Genomic DNA, 20783 nt, shown 5'->3' on the forward strand with positions numbered 1-20783 from the left:
GGAAATTCGTCTCTGACTTCAGTGGGGATTCCGAGGGGTGTGTGTGTGTGTGTGTGTGTGTGTGTGTGTGTGTGTGTGTGTGTGTGTGTGTGTGTGTGTGTGTGTGTGTGTGTCAGCGGCCATGCGTTTCGTGCAGTTACCCATGAACAACATACGTAGTACGAGTATGTATCAAGGAGACTGACAAGTCACTATGAATGAAATCGCAACAAAGCTTGAGATAGAACATTGTGAAGTGCAAGAAATGGTTCAAAGCTTCAGTTATTAAAAAATATTTGTCCATTAGGGCCCCACATTTATTGATGAGAGATCACAAAGTTTGAAAAAGAAATGTTGCAGAAAGACTACATCAGAGAATTTGAAATGAAGGAGATGCTTCTTGGTAAGTGTTGTGACATTTGACAAAAGTTGGCTATCTGTATTATCAACTGACTAGCCTGTAACCCACTACTATTTACAGTTTGCTAGTCTAACATGTCCAGGGGCAAGAAGAAATTCATTTACAGTGTTTCACATAATTATTGAACACATTTAAAAATTTAAAGTGATATCATAATCTACTCATTAAGAATTATAATCTTACAAGAAAAATGTAACACACAATACGATTAGTATTACAATTAGAAACTGTGTCTATATATTGATGCAGCAGAACTCTTTGTGCACAGATACCCAGACTTTATTAATTCGTGTTTGAAAATGAGAGCACCTAGTGACTTCTGACAAACTTTACATATAATTTGAAACCTTTACAAATCTTTTTCGCCGTGACCCTCCCTCACACACACACACACACACACACACACACACACACACACACACACACACACACACACACACACACACAAATGCTTAAGGGAAAAATGTTTATCCCTTACTACATTTTAACTATTCATGCCGTTAACTTCTGCATCAGGTAAAATATTTTAATATATTATTTCTTTATCACTAACTCTGTTCATAACACATTTTGCAGGCAGTATCTTTGTGATGTACCTGCAACATTATATCATTGTACGACACACAGTACAAGAGATATGATGTCATAAATATTGAGATGTGTGAAAAACTTCGTTTTGCTTAAAACTGAGTGCAACTTACACAGATTATATCACCCAATATTTCATATTGAGAGCACTTAGTGACTTCCGACAAATAATTTCAAAGCTTCCCTTATTTTTTCGTCACTTACATGCTTAAAATCAAATGTTAACACACTAAATCATTACTAAAGTAATCATATGTTTGAACTTGTTTTATACATGAGCATTTTTTATTCTTTTAGAATCGGTGGTTTACTAGTTTAATAGAGCAGAGCAAGCAGCAGAGATAAATTTAATGGCATACGGGATGAGGCACCTGTTTTTACATGGGCTGGATAAAAGTAGTGGCAACACTGTTATAATTCATGCCAGACTTTATTGACTGACATTTACCATATTACAGGCTCTCGATATAAATATCCCACATCGCGATCAGCTCACCCACACAGGTACTCTGTCAGTGCATCTATATCTGTCTCACAAAGTCCGCCTTATGGCATGGATGATGCCTTCTCTCATGTTGTAGTGTGCGCTACGAGGAGGTTCCTTCATTTAGGCAAACAAGTTCAGACCACACTGACTAATTTTGTGTGAGTACAGTAGATGTTCCAGTATCTCCCACCCTTACAAGTCTCCACGACTTTATCTTTCTACAAAATAACGCGAAACTACATGTCGTCGATAATTCGATATAGAGGGTGTTCGACTGTTGCCCTCACTGGTACAGTCTTCAGATCTTGTACCCATCAAAAATATCCAATTTCAGATTGTCGACAGACTGACACAATACCACTCGCCTTCTACTACAGTTGATAAACTGGCATATAGTCGATACTGCACAGAACAACATAATTGCACTTGTGTTTGAAACCCAGTTAAACTCGATGGCCAGTTGTGTTAGAACTGTTGTTGGTGCCAGAAATGCCACTTATGTACCCTTAATTTTGCACCTTGTATGCTTTCAGATTAGTTGAAAATGATTAGTACTTAACAGTGCCTGGAAATCTAACCTTTGGAGATGATTTTGTGGAATGTTTTTGAGAATTGCATCATACTGCTTTAGGATATTAATGTCTGGGCACTGTGCCGGAAGTCCTATAAGTATAAAGGTAATGGAAGAGAACTGGGCCATGTCTTGCAGCCACAGCCTGTCACATGGGCACATGTACTGCAGACAGGTACGTGAACAGCACTTTGTTCTTTCCCCAGAACTGTCATCAACAGCATTCTGACATTTACTGGAGGACTGTGTTCCACACATTTACCCAAGACACACCTAGAAGCTGTGATGTCATAACTATAAAATTACAGAGAGATGGAATTGCTTGCCATAACTTACCTGACAGTAGAGGAAATACGTTCTACCAACAGGCATGTTGAAAAGTGAAAAATAGGCATGAAAAGTGAAAATCTGTGGCTAGGTTTTAGAGCAATTTTTCCCTTTTTCTGGTAGGAAAGATGGATATAGGTCAGTAAACGTTAGGAGGGGAGGGGGGAGGCAGCTCACTCGGACCCACGTGCTGTGAGGAAGGTTCTAACTTTATTTGGTGTCAGATTTTGTTCCTGACAGTAAAAACCAGCTACAAAGCTAAATACTGCTTGTACGTAAGAATAGTATTGTTATATTCTTTGGATTCATAAACAGTATTTTCATTTTAATGTTGTGTTACTTCTGCATCAATGACAAAATTTTGCTTTTTTAATCTGACAGATTGAAATGACAGTCAAACTGTTCAGCAAACATTTCAACCTCTCAGAAGCTCTGAAAGAAATTATTTCAAGAAGACTGGACAGTCCAAAAAAGTTTTTGGATCTCTCTTATATAAACAGCATTCCTGGTGAGTACAACATACTTTTTGTGGTTGCATGCGCTCTCTCTCTCTCTCTCTCTCTCTCTCTCTCTCTCTCTCTCTCTCTCTCTCTCTCTCACACACACACACACACACACACACACACACACACACACACACACACACAACCTCCTTTGTTCTATATCATTGGTTCTGTAACTGTAATTAAGCTTAACTAACTGCACAACAAAACTCTATAGCTTACCTGCCAAACATTATCAGAAATTTACAGAAGTCATAGAGCCTGAAGACTGCAGTGCTCAGTTAGAATAGTATGTTCCGTCGCCACCCTCGGGATCAGTGGGCGCCCATCAGCTCGCCTGCAGGCTACCCACCGGGAAGCTCTATTGCACGCAGTCTACATATGGGAGAGCCCCTCAGCTGGCGCAGTAGGGCTGCGTACACTAGGACTCGTCTCTCTGACTGCTGATGCCTCAGCTGTTTGCCTGATCACCTCAGCTGGAACAGTTTGGCTTAGTGTTGTTTACTCCCTGCATTTCTGACGTCCTTGAGAATTGATACTTAACTTCCTGTGCTCTTCATTACATCATGTAAGGTTTATCTGATCTGGAAATTGTCAGCTCATTTAATGTGGAAGAGCTTTCAGAAGATATAAACAGAGAATAAGATGAATTCATAGCCTGTCAGTACTGCGGCACTCTTAGTGCATTTGTGTGTGTGTGGGGGGGGGGGGGGGGGGGGGGGAGTTACTGAAGTATTGTGTACTACATTATTGTTTTCAGCAGATGATTAGCGTGGAAACAGGTTATCAGAAGAGACTGGAAGTGATGATAAATGTCAGACTTACTATCCGTCACATCAGTCGCAGAAGCTGGTGTGCAGAAGGTGACGGTCATTAGCTGTAACTTGCCATATGAACACTGAGAAAAATTCTTGTCATAAATCCTCTGCTGGACTGTGCTAGAGTTTCCCTAACAAATAAAAAAAATAGAGAACTGAAAGCCAAATCTGTGTACATAACAAGTATTAGGGGAGAAGAATATTAGTAAAAATGATCTAAAACATTTTCCACTCCTGTAATTGTCGCCTCACCCTCCACCCAACAGTTTCCATCCTTCCGTCCTGCCACTTGCTCCCACCTTCCCATCCACTCACCCTCACTGTGCACTGCTCTCCCGTAATGCACTCACTGATGTTTCCCCATCTCTTCTCCTCCCCTTTCGATTCTTTTCTTTCTCACCTGTCCCTCCCCAACAGCCTCTCGGCTCTGCACCAGGCAGCCTTGTTCCCACCTCTAGTGCCTGCACACTACTAGGTAGACGGGTTCCTCTTCCCCCACTCATACCACGCTGTCCTTCCTCCTTCCCCACACCACTACAGATTGTTTCTCCTATTTGGTGCATTTCAGTTTCATTCTGGCCGGAGCAACCAGAGATAGTGGTAATGTGTGTATGAGGTGGGCTTGCTTGTGTGAATGTGTGTCTGTTTTTCGTTAGTGGTAAAGGCTTTGATCAAAAACTTAATGTGTAACAGTCTTTTCACTGTTCCTCTTTGCAACTCAACATATCATCTTCACGGTGAGAAGCAATCTGTCCTTTCCATAATTGTTGAATTACTGCTTACTTTGATGTGCATATATTTGCATCTTCTTGACAAATGTAAGCTTTTTGAACTTGCAGATGTGTAGACTTCAGCTAGCAGTGTAATATAGGCTGATACTTTAGTCATAATCAGTAGAAGCCTTTCATAAATGTAAGTGGCGAGCATCGATAACTTCTGTTGATCTGTCATCCTAAGTTATGTGTAATACTATGTTGCTAATTTCCGTGTTACGTTAATGTATGTGCAGTTGGATAAAACCAAATTTTTCTTGCCAGAAGGCTTTGCCATCAGTGGTTTGAAGCATATGCATATCTGTGTGTGTATCAGGCCTTTGCATTCTAGGCACCGAACTTTCGTGTTAGAAACAGCTCTAGCATTTTCTGACTTCGTATAATGTAATAATGGACAGACTTTGCACAATAGTCGGCAACAACTTTCCGATTGCAATATGACGACAATGTGTGTTCGTACTCTCTGTGCTGTGCTTACAAATTCAGAAAGTGCTAGAACTGTCTCTAATCTGGAAGTACATTAGCTAGTACATAAAGCAAAAGGCTACACATTCAGGCCACTGAATATGCCTTTCAAAAAAACAAACTCAAAATTTGTGTGGCATGAAAAGATTGGTTTTTATTTAGTTGCAGATATAACCAGAAATTTAGCATCCATGGTGAGATCTGCTTGCCCCCAAGGATTAACAGCAAAGTAAAATATTTATTTGAACAATTCCCCCCTTCCCCCAACACAGTTCAGTCTACTAATCTAACATGTAAACGCTGCAAAGTATATTTTCAAAAACACAAAATTCTGTAAGTTTTACTGGACACTACAATACCAGTGGTTATCTGTATGGTACTGTAAGGGTGCAAATGTTTATTGATATAAAGCTGAGAGTTGAATCACGGAGTATTTGTAGTTAAAAGAAAATTACATTCTATTTGGATTGATGTGGTGGTGATTTATGTTGGATATTCCGGGGGCATCAGACAGATGCTTGTAATGTCAGAATAGGCAGGGGCCCAGAGTCTGCAAAACAGTGCTGCACTCTGTGGAGCACCACCCATGGCGAAGTTCCACAATGCTGGTACTTTCTAACTGAGGAAACCTAAGTAATAATGCAGAACCGAATTTGACTCAGAACTGTAAGGAGAGTCTGTTAATGTTGTTATCTGGTTGCATGAGCATACTGTTGATCATAACTGAAACAGATTTCTTATAATAATAACAAATCCCTTTTATGACCCTTCACATCAAAGGTCTGCCCACAGTACTCAGCAAAGCAGCTCCTACCAGTGATAGAATTGCTGGCTCCCTTTGCATACTTTCGATAAATTCAGCCCTGTGGCATGCAGTAAAGGCCAAAGAAGCATTTATTCTACTGGAGAGTGTGCTAAGGCTGCCATGTAATGTTGATAACAAAACACCTGTCAAAAAGCTATTGAATGACCTTTGGGATTCTTGCACTTAGAACAACAAAAGGAGTGTATTGGATTTAAAGAGTTCTCATTTGATGATATTGGCACACTGAATTTTAACTCATGTAATCTTGTGTTGTCTCAGTTTGTAAACACACTGTCAGAAACATTTTACATATTGGTTACAATAATAGATACATTTTCTTGTTTCAAACTTATACAACTACTAATATACTCCATACTTTACCATCTGACCAAAAACAACAGACTTGCATAGCCTAGCTTAGGTCCTTTACATTAAAAGTTACAACACACAGTGACAAGTTCATTACTCGTATTAATATGTTCACAAAGTTGTAATGAAAAATTACATATTCACAAAGACAGTGTGTAACATTGAGTTTAACAGTAATTAAGAAAATATTTGACTCTGTTCCTTTTCATATAATATTTTGTAAGGTAGTGGTTTTGAACATTTGCTTTTGAAATATGCAAATTTCATATTAAATGCGTAATTATTTTGATTACAATTTTTTGTAGAAGTTTCAAAGCTAAAGTTACATTATTTATGCAATCAACAGCTGTACGACGACATTAAGGATTATTAACTACTGGACTATTTACTACTTGAATAATTGGTCTTAACTTTGCTGAGTGTTTTTCTAGGACTTACAGTTTGATAATTTTGCATATGAAAGCAATGTCCTTTTGCATTTGAAATTATTGATTTAATGGAAAAATGTATACACGTAATTGCAAATTATCCTGTTTTATAATCATCTAAATTAAATAGTGTATCTAACTTTGTGATTTACAGGCCTTTCAGCTATTCTCAATAGTATTAAGATAATGAATAAAAAAAAATGTAGGAATAAACACAATCATGGTAATGGATGTTTAAGTTCTGTTCCTATGCTCGCAGAAAATATTTGTGAATTAAAAGAGTATCTGCCTTTTTGCAAGAACACAAATTGTTAGATTTTGTAAAGCTGATGTTGGACAGCTTTTAGATGTTTAAGAAACTTAATTGTATGATGGCACACCTGTGTTTGCTCTGTTTTTTAACAATTAATTGTTGTAAGCTTTAAGACCAACTTCTGGTTGTCAGCACCAAAAGAAAATGCTGTACCTGTCCACTCCTCTGACAGCAATTCAAAAGATACAGTTCCCTAAATCGCACTACAAGTGGCTCTCGGTTTCACACAATTTCACAGATAGCGGCACTCTGTACAACAGTCCACCCCTTTTTCCCCTTCCACATGTTGGGTCATGTAGTGCGAACTCACGGACTTCGAGCTGCATAACGAGGCCAGTGCAGCTGACTCCAGCAGATTCACATGCTGTTTATGTTCTTAATGATGACATCGACTCCTGCTTCACTCAAGGACTTCTACAGTTTGCTGTGTAAACTGGATTCTCGTGTGCCATTCACTTGATGACTACAGGCAGCCTCGGTTCAGTGCATCGGACTCACACTTTGTGTAAACTGTAATTGTGCATTGGGGCAGCAAAGGAGACGCGTACCATGCAGTTACACACACACAAAAAAAAGGTGCTTACATTTGTTCTGATGTACACTACTGTATTAAAACAAAGTTGTGGTTGAAAATCCATCAGATGTAAGTAGTTGCAAGTCTTTTTCTTACAATTTCTCTTAAAGAATTAAGCTGTTCCATTGCAGTATAAACACAGATCCTGCAGAAAATCATGTGTTTATTTGAACACATTTTTGTACTCTCACTTCAATTATGAGTGATGTTAAATTATAGTCTGTTCATAATTACTTCATGATTAATAGTTACAAGGAAGCAGTAAGGCGGAGGCCCATGTGGGAGGTACGACGTGCAGTCCACTGCAGATAAAATTAAAATGAAAATATTGTACAGCTCTTCCAGGATACAATGATGCATGTTCCATCTTTGTAAATCAGATAGTTTGTCAGATTTAGCACATTAAAATTAATATAAGATTACACGTGTTCTGTGTGGGATGCGTCAGCTCTGCATCGCACCTCCATGCACTCATGCTGAACTGTCAATCTTAAAGTAATTTTGAACAGACTGTAGAAGGTATGTCTCACATGCTGTTTTGTGGCTACATGTAGAATAATAAATATTACATCAGTAGTATTCCAGTCCCTAAATTGTGAAGCATGTTATTGTGCCAAAGTGGTTAATGTATTGTATAACAGTTTGTGATAGCCTTTCCTTTTGGTACAAATAACTTGAAAACAGTGTCAAACATAACCGAAATCGGTGTACCTGGGTACAGTTCCTAATATGTCAAAAATTATGTTTAGTAGCTGCTGCCTCGGAAGTAGTTGTGTGAATCTAGAGTTGCTCGAAGGCAACATTCACGAAATTTGAAATATATCGATCATCACACTGATGATTCTGTTTTTCCCATTTCTAAGAGATCCAGGAAATGCTGTTTGACCCGACTGATAATTGGCACATCCTGGACCAGATGCTGAGGGTCGCAGAGGTCTCGGCGCCTGGGCTCGTTGCCCTCAGACTCGCGGGTAATGGGATCACGACGCTGACCCTTCTTTGGGATTTTCTGGTCCACTCCAAGTGGAAGTCTCTACGAACTCTGGATGTGTCAGACAATGAGGCAAGTTCCACTTGGTTAAAGTTTTAAAATGTCAGTGTTTGTATTTCCCATGTCTACTGAAAAGCTTAAGCATGTTTCATCCAGCCTGAGATCATTAAAACCAGAAATGAAGACTGATGCAGTCCACAATTGAAGTAAGAAACTAACAGGTGTCAAAACTGCCATTCCGTGAATTTGTGTGTCACTGGAATGAGCTTTATGCCACCAATTCGCTACACGTGACATGCAGATAAATATTTCTGCCATGTTAAAAGTGTGTGCCAGGTGAAGACTTGAGCCCAGTATTGTGCTGTATCCACAAATCTTTTATCCTGGCTTTCTCACTCCAGAAAGTATGTAGGAGTGTTTCAGTGAAGTTTGAAAAGTGCGACAGTGAAGTCAGCAGATTTGAGGCTGTGAGGGCAGGTCTTGTGTAGTGGCTAGATAGCTCAGTCAATCTGAGCATCCCCTGCAAAAGGCCATGTTCGGTGTTTGAATCCCAGTCTGTCAAACACATTTTATGTGAAAAGAAGTCTCAAAACTGTTAACACTCCAATGTGAAGTGATAAATTCATTCTGGAAACACAGTCTAACAAAGTGCAATAGTGAAAATGGAAATTGCACAAAGCTAGCTAATTCTTATCAGTTTCATTGTCCTGATAATGAATATCATGAAGAAAAATAAACCTCAGCTCTAGTTTTTGTTTCACATAGGTTTTCATCCATAAAGGGATATAGAAGGAATTCACTGCCTTATATGTATCACATGTGACAAAAATGAAACAATATAATAAAAATGTTATTCAGCCCTCAGTTCAGTACCTTGCTTTGGTTATATCCATGAACAATGGAGGGCTGCACAGGCCCACACAGTGTAGAGGCACAGATGGGGATTACAGTGTAGCCGGTTGCAAACGGCTGGTACTGTATGCGCATAGAGATGTAAACATCAAATAGTTCGTAAGCTTGTGTTTAGGGGACAGCAGAGAAAGTTAAGTTCCCACCACCACATGACTACCATGGTGAGACGACCAGATTGAAAGGAGTAAGATGTGCAGTGTTGTCTGGCACAGCAAGTTGCAATTTGTGGTTCATGCTGGGCATCTCTGAGCATGGAAGTACGAATGCTGCTGTCCAGTGGCAAAATTAAAATTTACAGATAATTATTATCATAAATCACCAGAAAAACTGCTGCCGTGCACAGTGTGTCACTGCTACCTATGGAGACATAGTCTACCTTAAATTAAATTATATTCTGAATTCTGAAGTGAACAATTTTAATACCACAAGAATATTGTATGTAATATTGGAAAATCTTTTGCAACTGTGATAAACATTTTATTTAGACCAGATGCATTTCACTTTATTTTAAAGCACCTCAACCGAAACTGAGTTGATAAATTACACAAAGTGAATTGTGGACTTATAAAAATATAAAAGCCAAAATCTATTAAGTGTCAGTGAAGTGCAATGTGCTAAAAAAATGAACTTGTTTGAGTGTGTCTGTTATACACAAACAGTTATTTCGTTCTAAAATACAGGTCAGTCAAGACAAATGTTGACTGTGATCTTACCAGTGCAGTGACGTGCAAAACTACAACAGGTAATAAAGTGTCTCAGCAATGTAGAAGCCAAAAGACTCTCCACAGATCTTTCAAAATAAAGCAGAATGCATGTTATGAATAAAACTTTTATTGCAGTCACAAAAGACAGAGTATATCTCAATATTACCGGTAAAACAGCGACTGGGAAAGAGAAGATATGGGGGGGGGGGGGGGGGGGGAGAGAGATACAATGTGAATATGCTTGTGTGCCTCACTTTACATTGTTAAATTGTTTTCAGTTTCTGCAACCATCGTCATCTTCATCGCTGCAGTCCGTGTCAATGTCTGACTCATCTGGTATTATGACGGTGATGAAGATAGGATCAAGGAGATTGTCAATTAAAATTTTCCTCTCCATGTCCTTCTCGTGTAGCTATTTTGGGTGCTAACCACACTCAAACCGTGCTGAAGGTGTTGTGCTGTCAAGAACTTTGTGCACAAGCCTTTCTGTGTCAGCAGTTTTAAATGTCGGGTTTCGTTCTGCGACATTCCCTTTCACTTGTCTCTGTGTTCCTGTGCAATGCAGTCATTTCATAAACTTTTAGACGAGACTTATGAAACCCTTAAAGATTCGACAGTTCAGCCCAAGTTTGATTGACAGTGTTAGGTATCTTTTTACTTGCAAGCCACAGCATGATGTTTTTTTTTTTGTGGGAGCGTTGTTAACAATAACTGAGTGATAACTCGCTTTGTGCATAACAACTGCTGTATTTGCAGGCATTTTAGGGAGAAACTGTTTCCTAAACCATAATTTAAATGTCTCTGTGTTCACTTCAGAATGATAATCTCCTGAATTACTCCATTTTGCTTTCTGGAATGAATAAAAAGCAGAATGATGTGAAGCACAATTATTCAACCACCTTTTACCAACTGGTACTTTAAAGCTACCCAAACCATCACTCGATTTCCAACATGCTTTTCTTGAATGATTCTGGTTTACCCATGATTCATCCTAGCAAAAAATGTTCTAATTGCCATATTTTCTTCTTTCGAGAACACTTTCTAAGTACTGTACCCTTGAAGCTGCAATATTGCAACATTCCATTAAAAATTTTCGTTTGTCATATGTATTTACATGTTTGAATTCTGTATTTTTCAGCACTCTTCACATTGAGGTACACTGCCTTTAAAATTTATAGTTTCACAAATTTTCACCATAACTTTTTTGACAGTAGGAAAATCTCCTGTCTTACACATATTGAATACAACTTGTCTAAGAACATCTCTGTTGAAGTTGTTTAAATTTGTGACAGGCTTCCCACAACTGAGATGTTTACCTGGTCATCTCCAAACTGAGCTACCACTTGTCTGGACAGAAAATTACCTTCATTGGCAGTGCAATCCATCGAATAGTTGTCAAGCTGACGATCGAGTTCACAGGTGAACAGCCGGTTATTACTGTCCAACGAGCACAGTATTTCAGCAAGTGACCACGTTGCCATCATCAGGTATGCTGACAAACTGACTGCCTAGGCGCCGGTGCCGGGCTTTTATCTCCTCCCCCACCTCGAGGTGTTCCGAATGGAGTCCACGCCCAGTCGTGGAGCATCCATCATCTGTTCCCTTTGCGGTCCGCACCCAGGGACTGGCAACATCTTCTCAGCAACTCTGACTGTTCTTGAAGTCAGTTCATTGTGGAATGTTTTCTTTTTTTAATCAGGTTCAACGCGGGTTCCCAGGCCTTACTAAGGATGTAACTGCTATCTCGATTGGTCAGCAGTTTCTATACTCAGATCTCAGTAGATTCTGTAGTGAGACAGTCCCAGTATTTGGACGTCTGTGCCAGAACCTGAGTCTGGTCGTAATTCATTCTGTGTCATTCCAAGAGGCAATGTTCAGCAACAGCCAACTTGTTGGGCTGCTGCAATCTGGTGCGCCATTGATGTTCTTGGCAATGATCTTCGACAGTACGCGCTGTTTGACATATAAGTCATACCACATTTGCAGGGGATCTGGCAGACTCCAGGTCTCCAAAGTCATAGATTGTCCTTGACATTAGCAAGCAGTGCCTTAATTGGTGGGCGGAAGACAGTCTTCACTTGATGTTTCTGAAGAATTTGACCTGTCTTTTCCAATAAAGTGCAACAGAACGGAATAAAATGCTGTGCTCCCTTTCTTATGAGGTTCCTCTTCTGTTTCCTCTGGTTGTACAGTCAGTGTGGGACACAGAGATTTCCCAGTTTGCTTCTCTGTGTATCCATTTTTCCGGAAAACAAAACTGAGGTGTTAAAGTTCTTGGGTAAGGCTCTCATTGTCAGAAAGGGTACAGGCCCTGTGAACCAATGTTTTGAGAATCCCGTTCCTCTGCACTGGATAGTGGCAGTTGTTTACATGTAAGTAAAGGTTGGTGTGCATCTTCTTACGGTACACGCTGTTGTGCAGCGTGCCTTCTGCTCTTCCCTTAACCAGGACATCCAGCAAGGGGAGCACTCCATCCACTTAGACTTTCTTGGTAAACTTGAGGTTCTGGTGTATGGAATTGAGATGTATGAGAAAACAGTTCAGCTTGTCTTGACCATATGATAAAGGTGTCGTCAACGTAGCAGAAGAAATGGGTAAATTTCCACTGCACTGAATCTAAGGCTCCCTTCTCGAAATGTCCCATGAACAAGTGGGCGACGACTTGTGAAAGTGGTCTCCCCACGCCATTTTGCAAGTGAGTATGTTGGAGCGCAAATGTTGCTGACATATCTGAAGTATATGCTTAGTCCTTGCATTGGAAAAGGTCCACATGACATTCACAACTCAGTGGATTTTGTCCGGCATCTTAACAATTTCAGATTTTTTGATTCAAACATCCTTGTGAGTTTCGATGTTGTCTCTCTGTCATCATGAAGGTGTCTTGGAAGTTATAAGTCAGAAATTTGACACAGAGATGACCAACCTTTTTAGGCGTGTCCTGACATCAACATATTTTCTCTTCAATGGTGGATACTGGGAGCAGACAGGAGGGGTAGCAATGGGGAGTCCACTTTCACTAGTCATTACCAACTTGTTCATGGAACATTTCTAGGAGGAATTCCTGGATTCAGCACAGTGGAAACCTACCTGTTTCTTCCACTGTGTTGACGACACCTTTTTCATGTGGCCTCATAGTAGAGGCAAGCTGAATGGTTTCCTCGTACATTTCAATTCCATACACCAGAAGATCAAGTTTACCATGGAAGTCAAAGTGGATGGAGTGCTCTCCTCTCTGGATGTCCTGGTGAAAAGATCAGATGACATGTTGGGCAGCAGCGTGCACCATAAAAAGACACATAATGACCCTGTGTGCGGACCATGAATGGAACAGATGTTGCCTGGAGCCTGGGTGCAGACCACATTCAGTACACCTTGGAGGAGGGGGGGGGGGGGGGGGAGTAGATTAAAGTGTGGCACCCGCATCTGATGATAGCAGTGTGGTTGTTTGTTGCTTGCTGAAATATTGTGCTCATTGGACACTAACACTTGGCTGTTCACCCGTGAACTCTTTCGTCACGAAGTACGCTGGGAGAAATTGAAGAAACACAGTTCACAAGCTGATGCCACTTGCTTATGCAGTGTGTTCCTGAAATCTAGTAACATCTGTGTTAGATCCACTGTTTCCTGCTTCACTTTCAAAGAAAGTGTATATCCTGTAAATTGTGTCTTTTGCTTGTTCGTGAAGTATTTGTTGCTTACCACCACCATCAGCCATGACAAATCGCAAGAAACTGAATAAAAATCCACCAAATAACTGCGACAATCATGTTCAACACTTGCACTGGCCAAAACACTCACAGCAGAGTGCTGAGAAAAACGGCTGAACAGTCATTGGCTGTAGGAGGATGATTTCGCACCAGGTGCACAGAATGAGCCTAAACTCGACCACTGTCATTCGTGGCTGCAACTGTAGTATTGTACGTGGTGGTAAGTGGAAAAAATTCTAACAGTTGACCAAATTGAAAGTAAAAAAGGTATCTTCATTTGTCTGAAGATTTGAACACTTTCCAGAGAGAAGCAATTGGATGAAATGTTACATGGTGACGAGAAGGTTGCCTGGGAAAGTTTCTGAAATGTTTTTCATATATTAGGAAATAAGAGAGGTCAGAATTATAAGGTCCCTATGACTTGTTTCTGTAATTCATTTCTTTCACGCTCATCTCAACTTCACAAGTGATAAGCCAAGCAGGAAACTTGCAGCCAGTTTAAAGTTAGAACAAAAATTCTTCATAATGTTGTCTGGACATTGATAGTGGTGAAACTGTTTGTCTGGCTTTGGCAGCTAGAGCCAGTGGTCATGGGTGTGTGTGTTTTGCTTTGTGGATGTGCGTGTGTTGTCTACTTTAGAAGAAGGCCTTTTGTCCGAAAGCTCACTTATTTAGCAGTCATTTTGTCGTGCCTGTTTGCGACTCGACATCTCCACTATATGGTGAGTAGCAATCTGTCCTTTTCATAATACTGTAATTATTCCATCCTGGGTTTTCCTGATCTTGTTTGTTTTACTGTTGTGTGTGTGAGCTGTTCAAAAAGTATCAGACCTTATTTTTATTGCTGAAAACAATAATGTTATTGGCCCACAACCACACTATATGTTTGTAAGCATACATAGTGCACATGCCTGATTTTTTTCGGGACTGCAGAAACAACCAGTTGCTAGCTAGCTGTTGACAAGTGGACATCTGTAAGTGGCAGTCGTTGGTTTTTGTGTTATGGGCAATATGTCAGAAAAAATATAACAAGATTATTGCATCAAATTTTGTTTTAAGCTTGGTGATTCTCAAGTGTGATAAGTATTTGGGGATGAAGCATTGGGCACCACACAGATAAAGGAGTGGTATAACCACAGCCGAGATAGCTGGTTGTCAGTGAAGAGTGGTGCATTGTCAGGGACGCCCTCAACATCTGCAAATGAGGTTGTTACGGATCACGTAAAGACCGTGGTGATGCAGGATGGATGATTCACAATCAGATAACTCACACATGACATTAAAATTAGTACTGGGCGCATTCATTCCATTTTGATGGAACATTAGACCTCAGGAGGATCCCAGCAAAATTCGTGCCAAAGTTGGTAACAACTGAAAAGAAGCAACTTCGTTCGGAGATCCTACAGAATGTGCTGGATACTGTGAACTGTAATCCCAACTTTCTTAAACAGTGATCACTGGTGGTGAGTTCTGAGTTTATTGGTACGATGCAGAAGCAAAGTTCCCGTCTTCGCAATAGAAGCATCTGTCATCCTCGAGATCCAGTGAAGTGTAGCAGGTCCACAGCAGTGTGTGAAAGTGATGCTTTTTTGACTAGGTTGTGTGGTCTATCACAAGTAAACCCCGGAAGGTACTAACTGTTACGATGACGATGAAAGAGTCGTCAGCAATGTTGACAGGTGGCCAATGCTAAGTAGAAACATATAAATCACAGCAGGTGTGTCAGTAACATCGATAAGGTGCTGGCTGCGTGGTCTGGATCTGTAATGACTAAAATAATCAGAAGTCGGTTGTAAAAAATAATACATATTGTACTTAACTGGTTGTACAGAATTCTTGTTGGCTGCATACATATAATTATCTCACTCAGGCCGTACATTACTAAGCACCTTGTTAGAGGTTGCTTCCTATCAGCTGAAGGCTATGCTACTTTACTAGTTGACGTTCCGAGCAAGAGTGGATGAGAACTTGCTAGAAACTTGATACAAGGCGCACAGCAGCACTAGCAGTGCTGGTCACGGCTTGCAGGTGCAATGATACTAATATGGTCCGCAGTCGATAACTGCAACCTCTGACAAGTGTGGTATCGAATGTTGATACCACATTCCTCCCCCGCAAATCTGCGAACGGCCGTTAAATATGGCTTATGACTGCCGGGTGGAGGTCCCCATGCTGACGTGGAGAGCCTGACTGCAGGAGAGGTGTGCCCACCCGCACCCTGCCATTTGGACCGAGGGGAGACAGGAAACGCCTGGAAACGTACTCCACGGTGCACATCAACATGAGGTGTCTGCACTTCTACAGCTATGGGAGGAACCGAACGGTTGACCTCCATCGGCTCGAGGCACCCGACCAGCAACAAAAACTGGAAACCAGGAAGTGCAGACTGTTCTACGGCAGTGGACGGCATTGTAACTGGAATTTCACTGTGTACTATCACAATTGAAGGCCCCTGATCCACATGGTCATCTGGTCGCCGCAGTGATGCTGGCACAGCGGGCGACTCCGGCATGAGACATGATGTCCACGCTGGCGCATCATCGCATGGCAAAGGTGAAGCTACGGGCACTGCCACCCAGGGGCGAGGAAGAGGTCCCCGCCGGGGGTAGCCCCGTTGGCGCCGACACTGGAAACATAGGGCAAGTGATAGAAAACCCATGACTAAAGAGGTGCATCTGATTCTGGTGTCTGCGCACCTAACCAGGTGGACCTGATACGACAAACATAGCGCAGCCAAGATGGCGAAGCATGTGCCCTTTCAACCATCAGCGATTGCCGCGGAAATGACGAAAGTAGACAATATCATCTGGCAAGAACTTGTGGGTCTACCGTGGCAAGTAAACGCGGTGCGGAGGATGCAACAAATTCATCAGAGTTCTGTGAGGACGACCAAGCAACAATTCAGCTGGCGAAGCATCGTCATGTGGCTGCGATCAGTTCAAAGATAAAAACAACAAAAGAGCGTCCTCACGAGAATGAGAGTTGCGCAGTTTAGACATTTGTGACTTAAATGTTTGAACGAATCTTTCAGCGGCTCTGGTAGATTGAGGGGAGAACGGTGCTGAAGTTAAAAACTGATTACCATTAGCTGCACAAATTGTTTCGAACTCTGCAGACACAAAATGAGGTCCATTGTTGGTGACAATGACTTGTGGCACTCCTTCTATGCAGAATATAGAAGACAAGGCTTTGATGGTAGCAGATGATGTCGTTGAGGACATACGAACAACAAATTGAAAAAAGCTAAAAGAATCAACAAGAATTAACCATTGTGCATCCCAAAAAGGACCAGCAAAATCTAAATGTGAGCAATTCCATGGCAAAGTGTAATTAGGCCAAGAGAGAGATTTCTGCGGTGGTGCGGATGGATTTTCTGCACACACAGAACGAGGACAACAAATCTTGGCTGTGTCAGCATCAATGCCAAACCAGGTACAGTGACGGCGAGCTAACTGTTTTGCCCGCACGATACCCCAATGACCTTGGTGAAGAAGTCGTGGCACAGCTGACTGCAAAGAATGTGGAACAATAACACAAGACTGATCGTTCTCCGTGTGGAGCAAGAGGACACCACATTGGACAAAAAGTTTGTCTGTGCACAAAAAGTGATGAACCAACTGATCTTTTATACGATTTTTAGGCAATTTCGTACTGCCGTAACACATAACAACACTTAATACTGGGTCGTTAGCTGTTGCTGTGGCTGTACGACGAAAGTCAACAGGAAAACTTTCTACATCAGCATCATTTTGCACATCAATGAACATACAAGCCTGTTCGGAAGAGTTGCACAGCAGGTCTTCAGCTATTGGCAATTGGGATATAACACATTGGCATTACCATGCTGGGCAGTAGGCCGATAAAAGAAGCCGCAACGGTACTGCGAAAAAAATAGTGACCAACGAATAAATTTTTGAGCCTTACACGGAGGCACGGGCTTTGACGGGTGAAACAGACATCAAACGCTCACGGTCAGTGAGAGCTGTAAACTTGCAACCATATAAGAAGTCGTGGAATTTCGTAACTCCTAAAATCAAAGCAAGAGCTTCCTTCTCGATCTGCAAGTAGTTAACGGTGCGCAGAGAGTAGCTTCGATGCAAATGTGATCAGGCGATCGTGTAAATTTCAATTTTGTGAACAAGACCAGCTCCGATCCCAAAATTGGAGGCATCAACCATGAGGACATGTTTTGAAGGATTGAAGGGCATAAGACATGTACTGGATAACAACGCAGATTTAAGCTTATGAAAGGCATGTTCGCATTCAGATGAATAAATGAATGGAACGTTCTTTTGACATAGTTAGAGTAACGGTGCTGCAAGAGATGATGCGCGAGGCAAAAACTTGTGATAATAATTGAGCTTTCCAAGGACAGATTGTAATTCTTTAACTGTCTTGGGTGCTGGTAGTTCTGATATTGCTCTTAAATGATCCGGACTTGGATGGATGCCTTGACAGTTTATTACGTGTCCCAAGTAGGATAGCTGTTCAGAAAAATATGTACACTTGGCCTTATTGAGTAACACTTCAAATAACTGTGTCAAATTATGCAAATGTTTATGCTGCGTAGAACCAGAAACTACAATGTCTTCTAGGTAATTAGACACTGAAGGAATCAACGCACAAAGAATCTGTAAGTGCTACTGAAATAGTGCCGGTGCGGAGGCATATCTAAACGGTAGCCTCTTAAACTATTAGAGACCCAAATGCGTATTCACGACAAGAATCTTCTGGGATTTGTGATCCACAGGAATTTGAAGATATGCGTCTTGCAAATCTAACTTAGAAAAATATTTGCCTGGAGACAATTTGTCAAACAAGTTTTCTGGACGTGGCAAAGGAAACGTTGCAACAGGAAGCTGAGGATTGATGGTGGCTTTAAAATCCACTCACAGTCGCAATTTGCCTGATGGTTTTTTTTAAGATAACCACTGGTGAAGCCCATAGTGATGCTTGTCACTGGTTCAATCACTCTTTGTTCCTCAAGTGCATGAAATGTTTTAGCAACTTCACCTCAAAGTATGTGAGGCACTGTGCGAGTGCGGAAAAATTTAGGCTGTGCATTGTCCTTCAATTCAGTATGTGCCTGAAAATTTTTTGCGCAACCTAAACCTGTCAAAAAAATTCAGAATACTCTTGACATAGTTCGGAAACGCTGTGGGAACACGTTTAGTGACAGCTAGTACATCATCACGCACGATTAAGGAGACTACATCAAATAAATCAAGACCAAAAATATTTAGTTAAGGAGACTACATCAAATAAATCGAGACCAAAAATATTTACAGATGAGGCTGAACACAGTATATGAAAAGAAACCACTTGAGTTTGCCCATGGTATGTCACTGGCAAACTGCACAGTCCTACAACTGGGATACTTTGACCACGGTAGGTAGCTAACGTACCATTTTGCATTACGCAATGGAGGTGAACCGATCATTTCGTAAGATTTATGATTCATGAGTGAAACAGACGCTCCAGTGTCCAACTGAAAAGAATCATATGATTCCGAGTGTTAAAAGTCCACAAAAAGTTTGTTCTGCCATTGGCAAAAAATGTCATTCTGGAAAGCAATGTTGACGGGCAAATTATGCGCGTCGGGATTCTTACATCGGCGTGCACTGGCATCGCAAGCAAAATTGTCGCACTCGGGCAACGTCACAGGTACTCGAGGTGAATTTACAACATTTATTTGCATTGCTTGTGGCTCATTGTGATTGGAAGTCTTATTCCGGAAACCGTTCCGGTGGTAGCTACTTTGTCCGGAAACGGGATACGGAGCGTCAGATTTTTGTCTTGTGAGGCACACTGCCTGGACATGTCCCTTCCTGTTGCAAAAATGGCACATGGCCTTGCACGATGGGCAGTTGTGACGCGAGTGCTTTGAATTACAATGCGGGCATGAGCGCAAAACAGGCGGCTTCTGCCGGTGTGTAACAGGTGTGTTTCCTGGAAGTGAATTGGGCAGGCACGCACCGAGCTGGTACAGCATCACGTACGTGTGGTGCGCGCACAGCTGGCTTGCTAACCTGACAGACAGCGGGAGACGATTCAAAAGAATTTGCAGCAAAGTCCAAAGTGTCCTATAGGTCTAAAATGTCAATCACCTGTTCTAAAGTGGGGCTGGATAATTTAAGAATTTGCTTCCTAATGCATGTGTCTGAAACTTTTTATGCAATAGCATCCCGTACGATTATGTCAGAATATGATATGCCACAAAAACATGAAAATTCACAGTCGCGAGTGAGTCCTTGCAAAGTGGCTACCCACTCACAGTAATTACGCTGAGGTGCACGTTTTGTATGGAAAAATTTGTACCACTGAGCGACAACATTCACACTTTCAGAACTTTTTGGGAATAGTTTGAGGAGGATGCAGCACGATGCCCAGACACGAGATAAAAGCGCATGCATCCGTGTTTTACCTTCGATGTCATATACAGCAAGGTGGTGTGAAAACTCCATGTGCCACTCCTGCCAGCTTTCCACTCTGGCGTGGAATGCGCAGAACGGTGGGGCTGTACAGCCGGCTCCTGTGCAGCTGGTACTTGTGACACAGCTTGTTGTTGTCCCTGGACGAGCTGTTCCAAGGCGTGCAGTAGTGGACGAGAGCTCGCTAGAAACTTGATACAAGCTGCGGAGTGGCACTGGTTGCAACTCGCAGGTCCAACAATACTAATGCGGACCGCGGTCGGTAACTGCAACCCGTAACAAATGTGGTATCGAACGCTGATACCACACTAACATCAATAAGTAATAGTACCAAGAGGTTCTATGGCACATTTTTGAAGCAGTGAGACACAAACGGCGGGACTTGTAAGCAGCAGGCAGTTATCACCCTGAACACGGTAATGCACCTGCTAATCATTCGCAGTTAATTCAGAGATTTGGTCAAACCCAACACGACTGTGGTTTGACAGCCTCCCTAGCCCCCTGACCTAGCACTGAGTGACTTTTGGCTTTTCCCTAAAAAGACAAAATCTCTGAAAGGGATCAAATTTCAGAACAGGGAAGACATTATACAGACGGAGCAGCTGTGCACCACACAA

At 41.5% G+C, this 20783-nt stretch overlaps 1 protein-coding gene across 1 annotated transcript in view; it reads left to right on the forward strand.

The window, feature by feature from the left end:
• Positions 1–20783, forward strand: part of LOC126291566 (nuclear RNA export factor 1-like) — a 145283-nt gene that overhangs the window by 46698 nt on the left and 77802 nt on the right. The window contains exons 7-8 of the mRNA XM_049985089.1: positions 2755–2881; positions 8285–8484. Of these exons, the coding sequence (XP_049841046.1) occupies positions 2755–2881; positions 8285–8484 (327 nt within the window). The remainder of the gene's footprint in view (positions 1–2754; positions 2882–8284; positions 8485–20783) is intronic.

The sequence above is a fragment of the Schistocerca gregaria genome, chromosome 9 (assembly GCF_023897955.1).
Source record: "Schistocerca gregaria isolate iqSchGreg1 chromosome 9, iqSchGreg1.2, whole genome shotgun sequence".
NCBI lineage: Eukaryota > Metazoa > Arthropoda > Insecta > Orthoptera > Acrididae > Schistocerca > Schistocerca gregaria.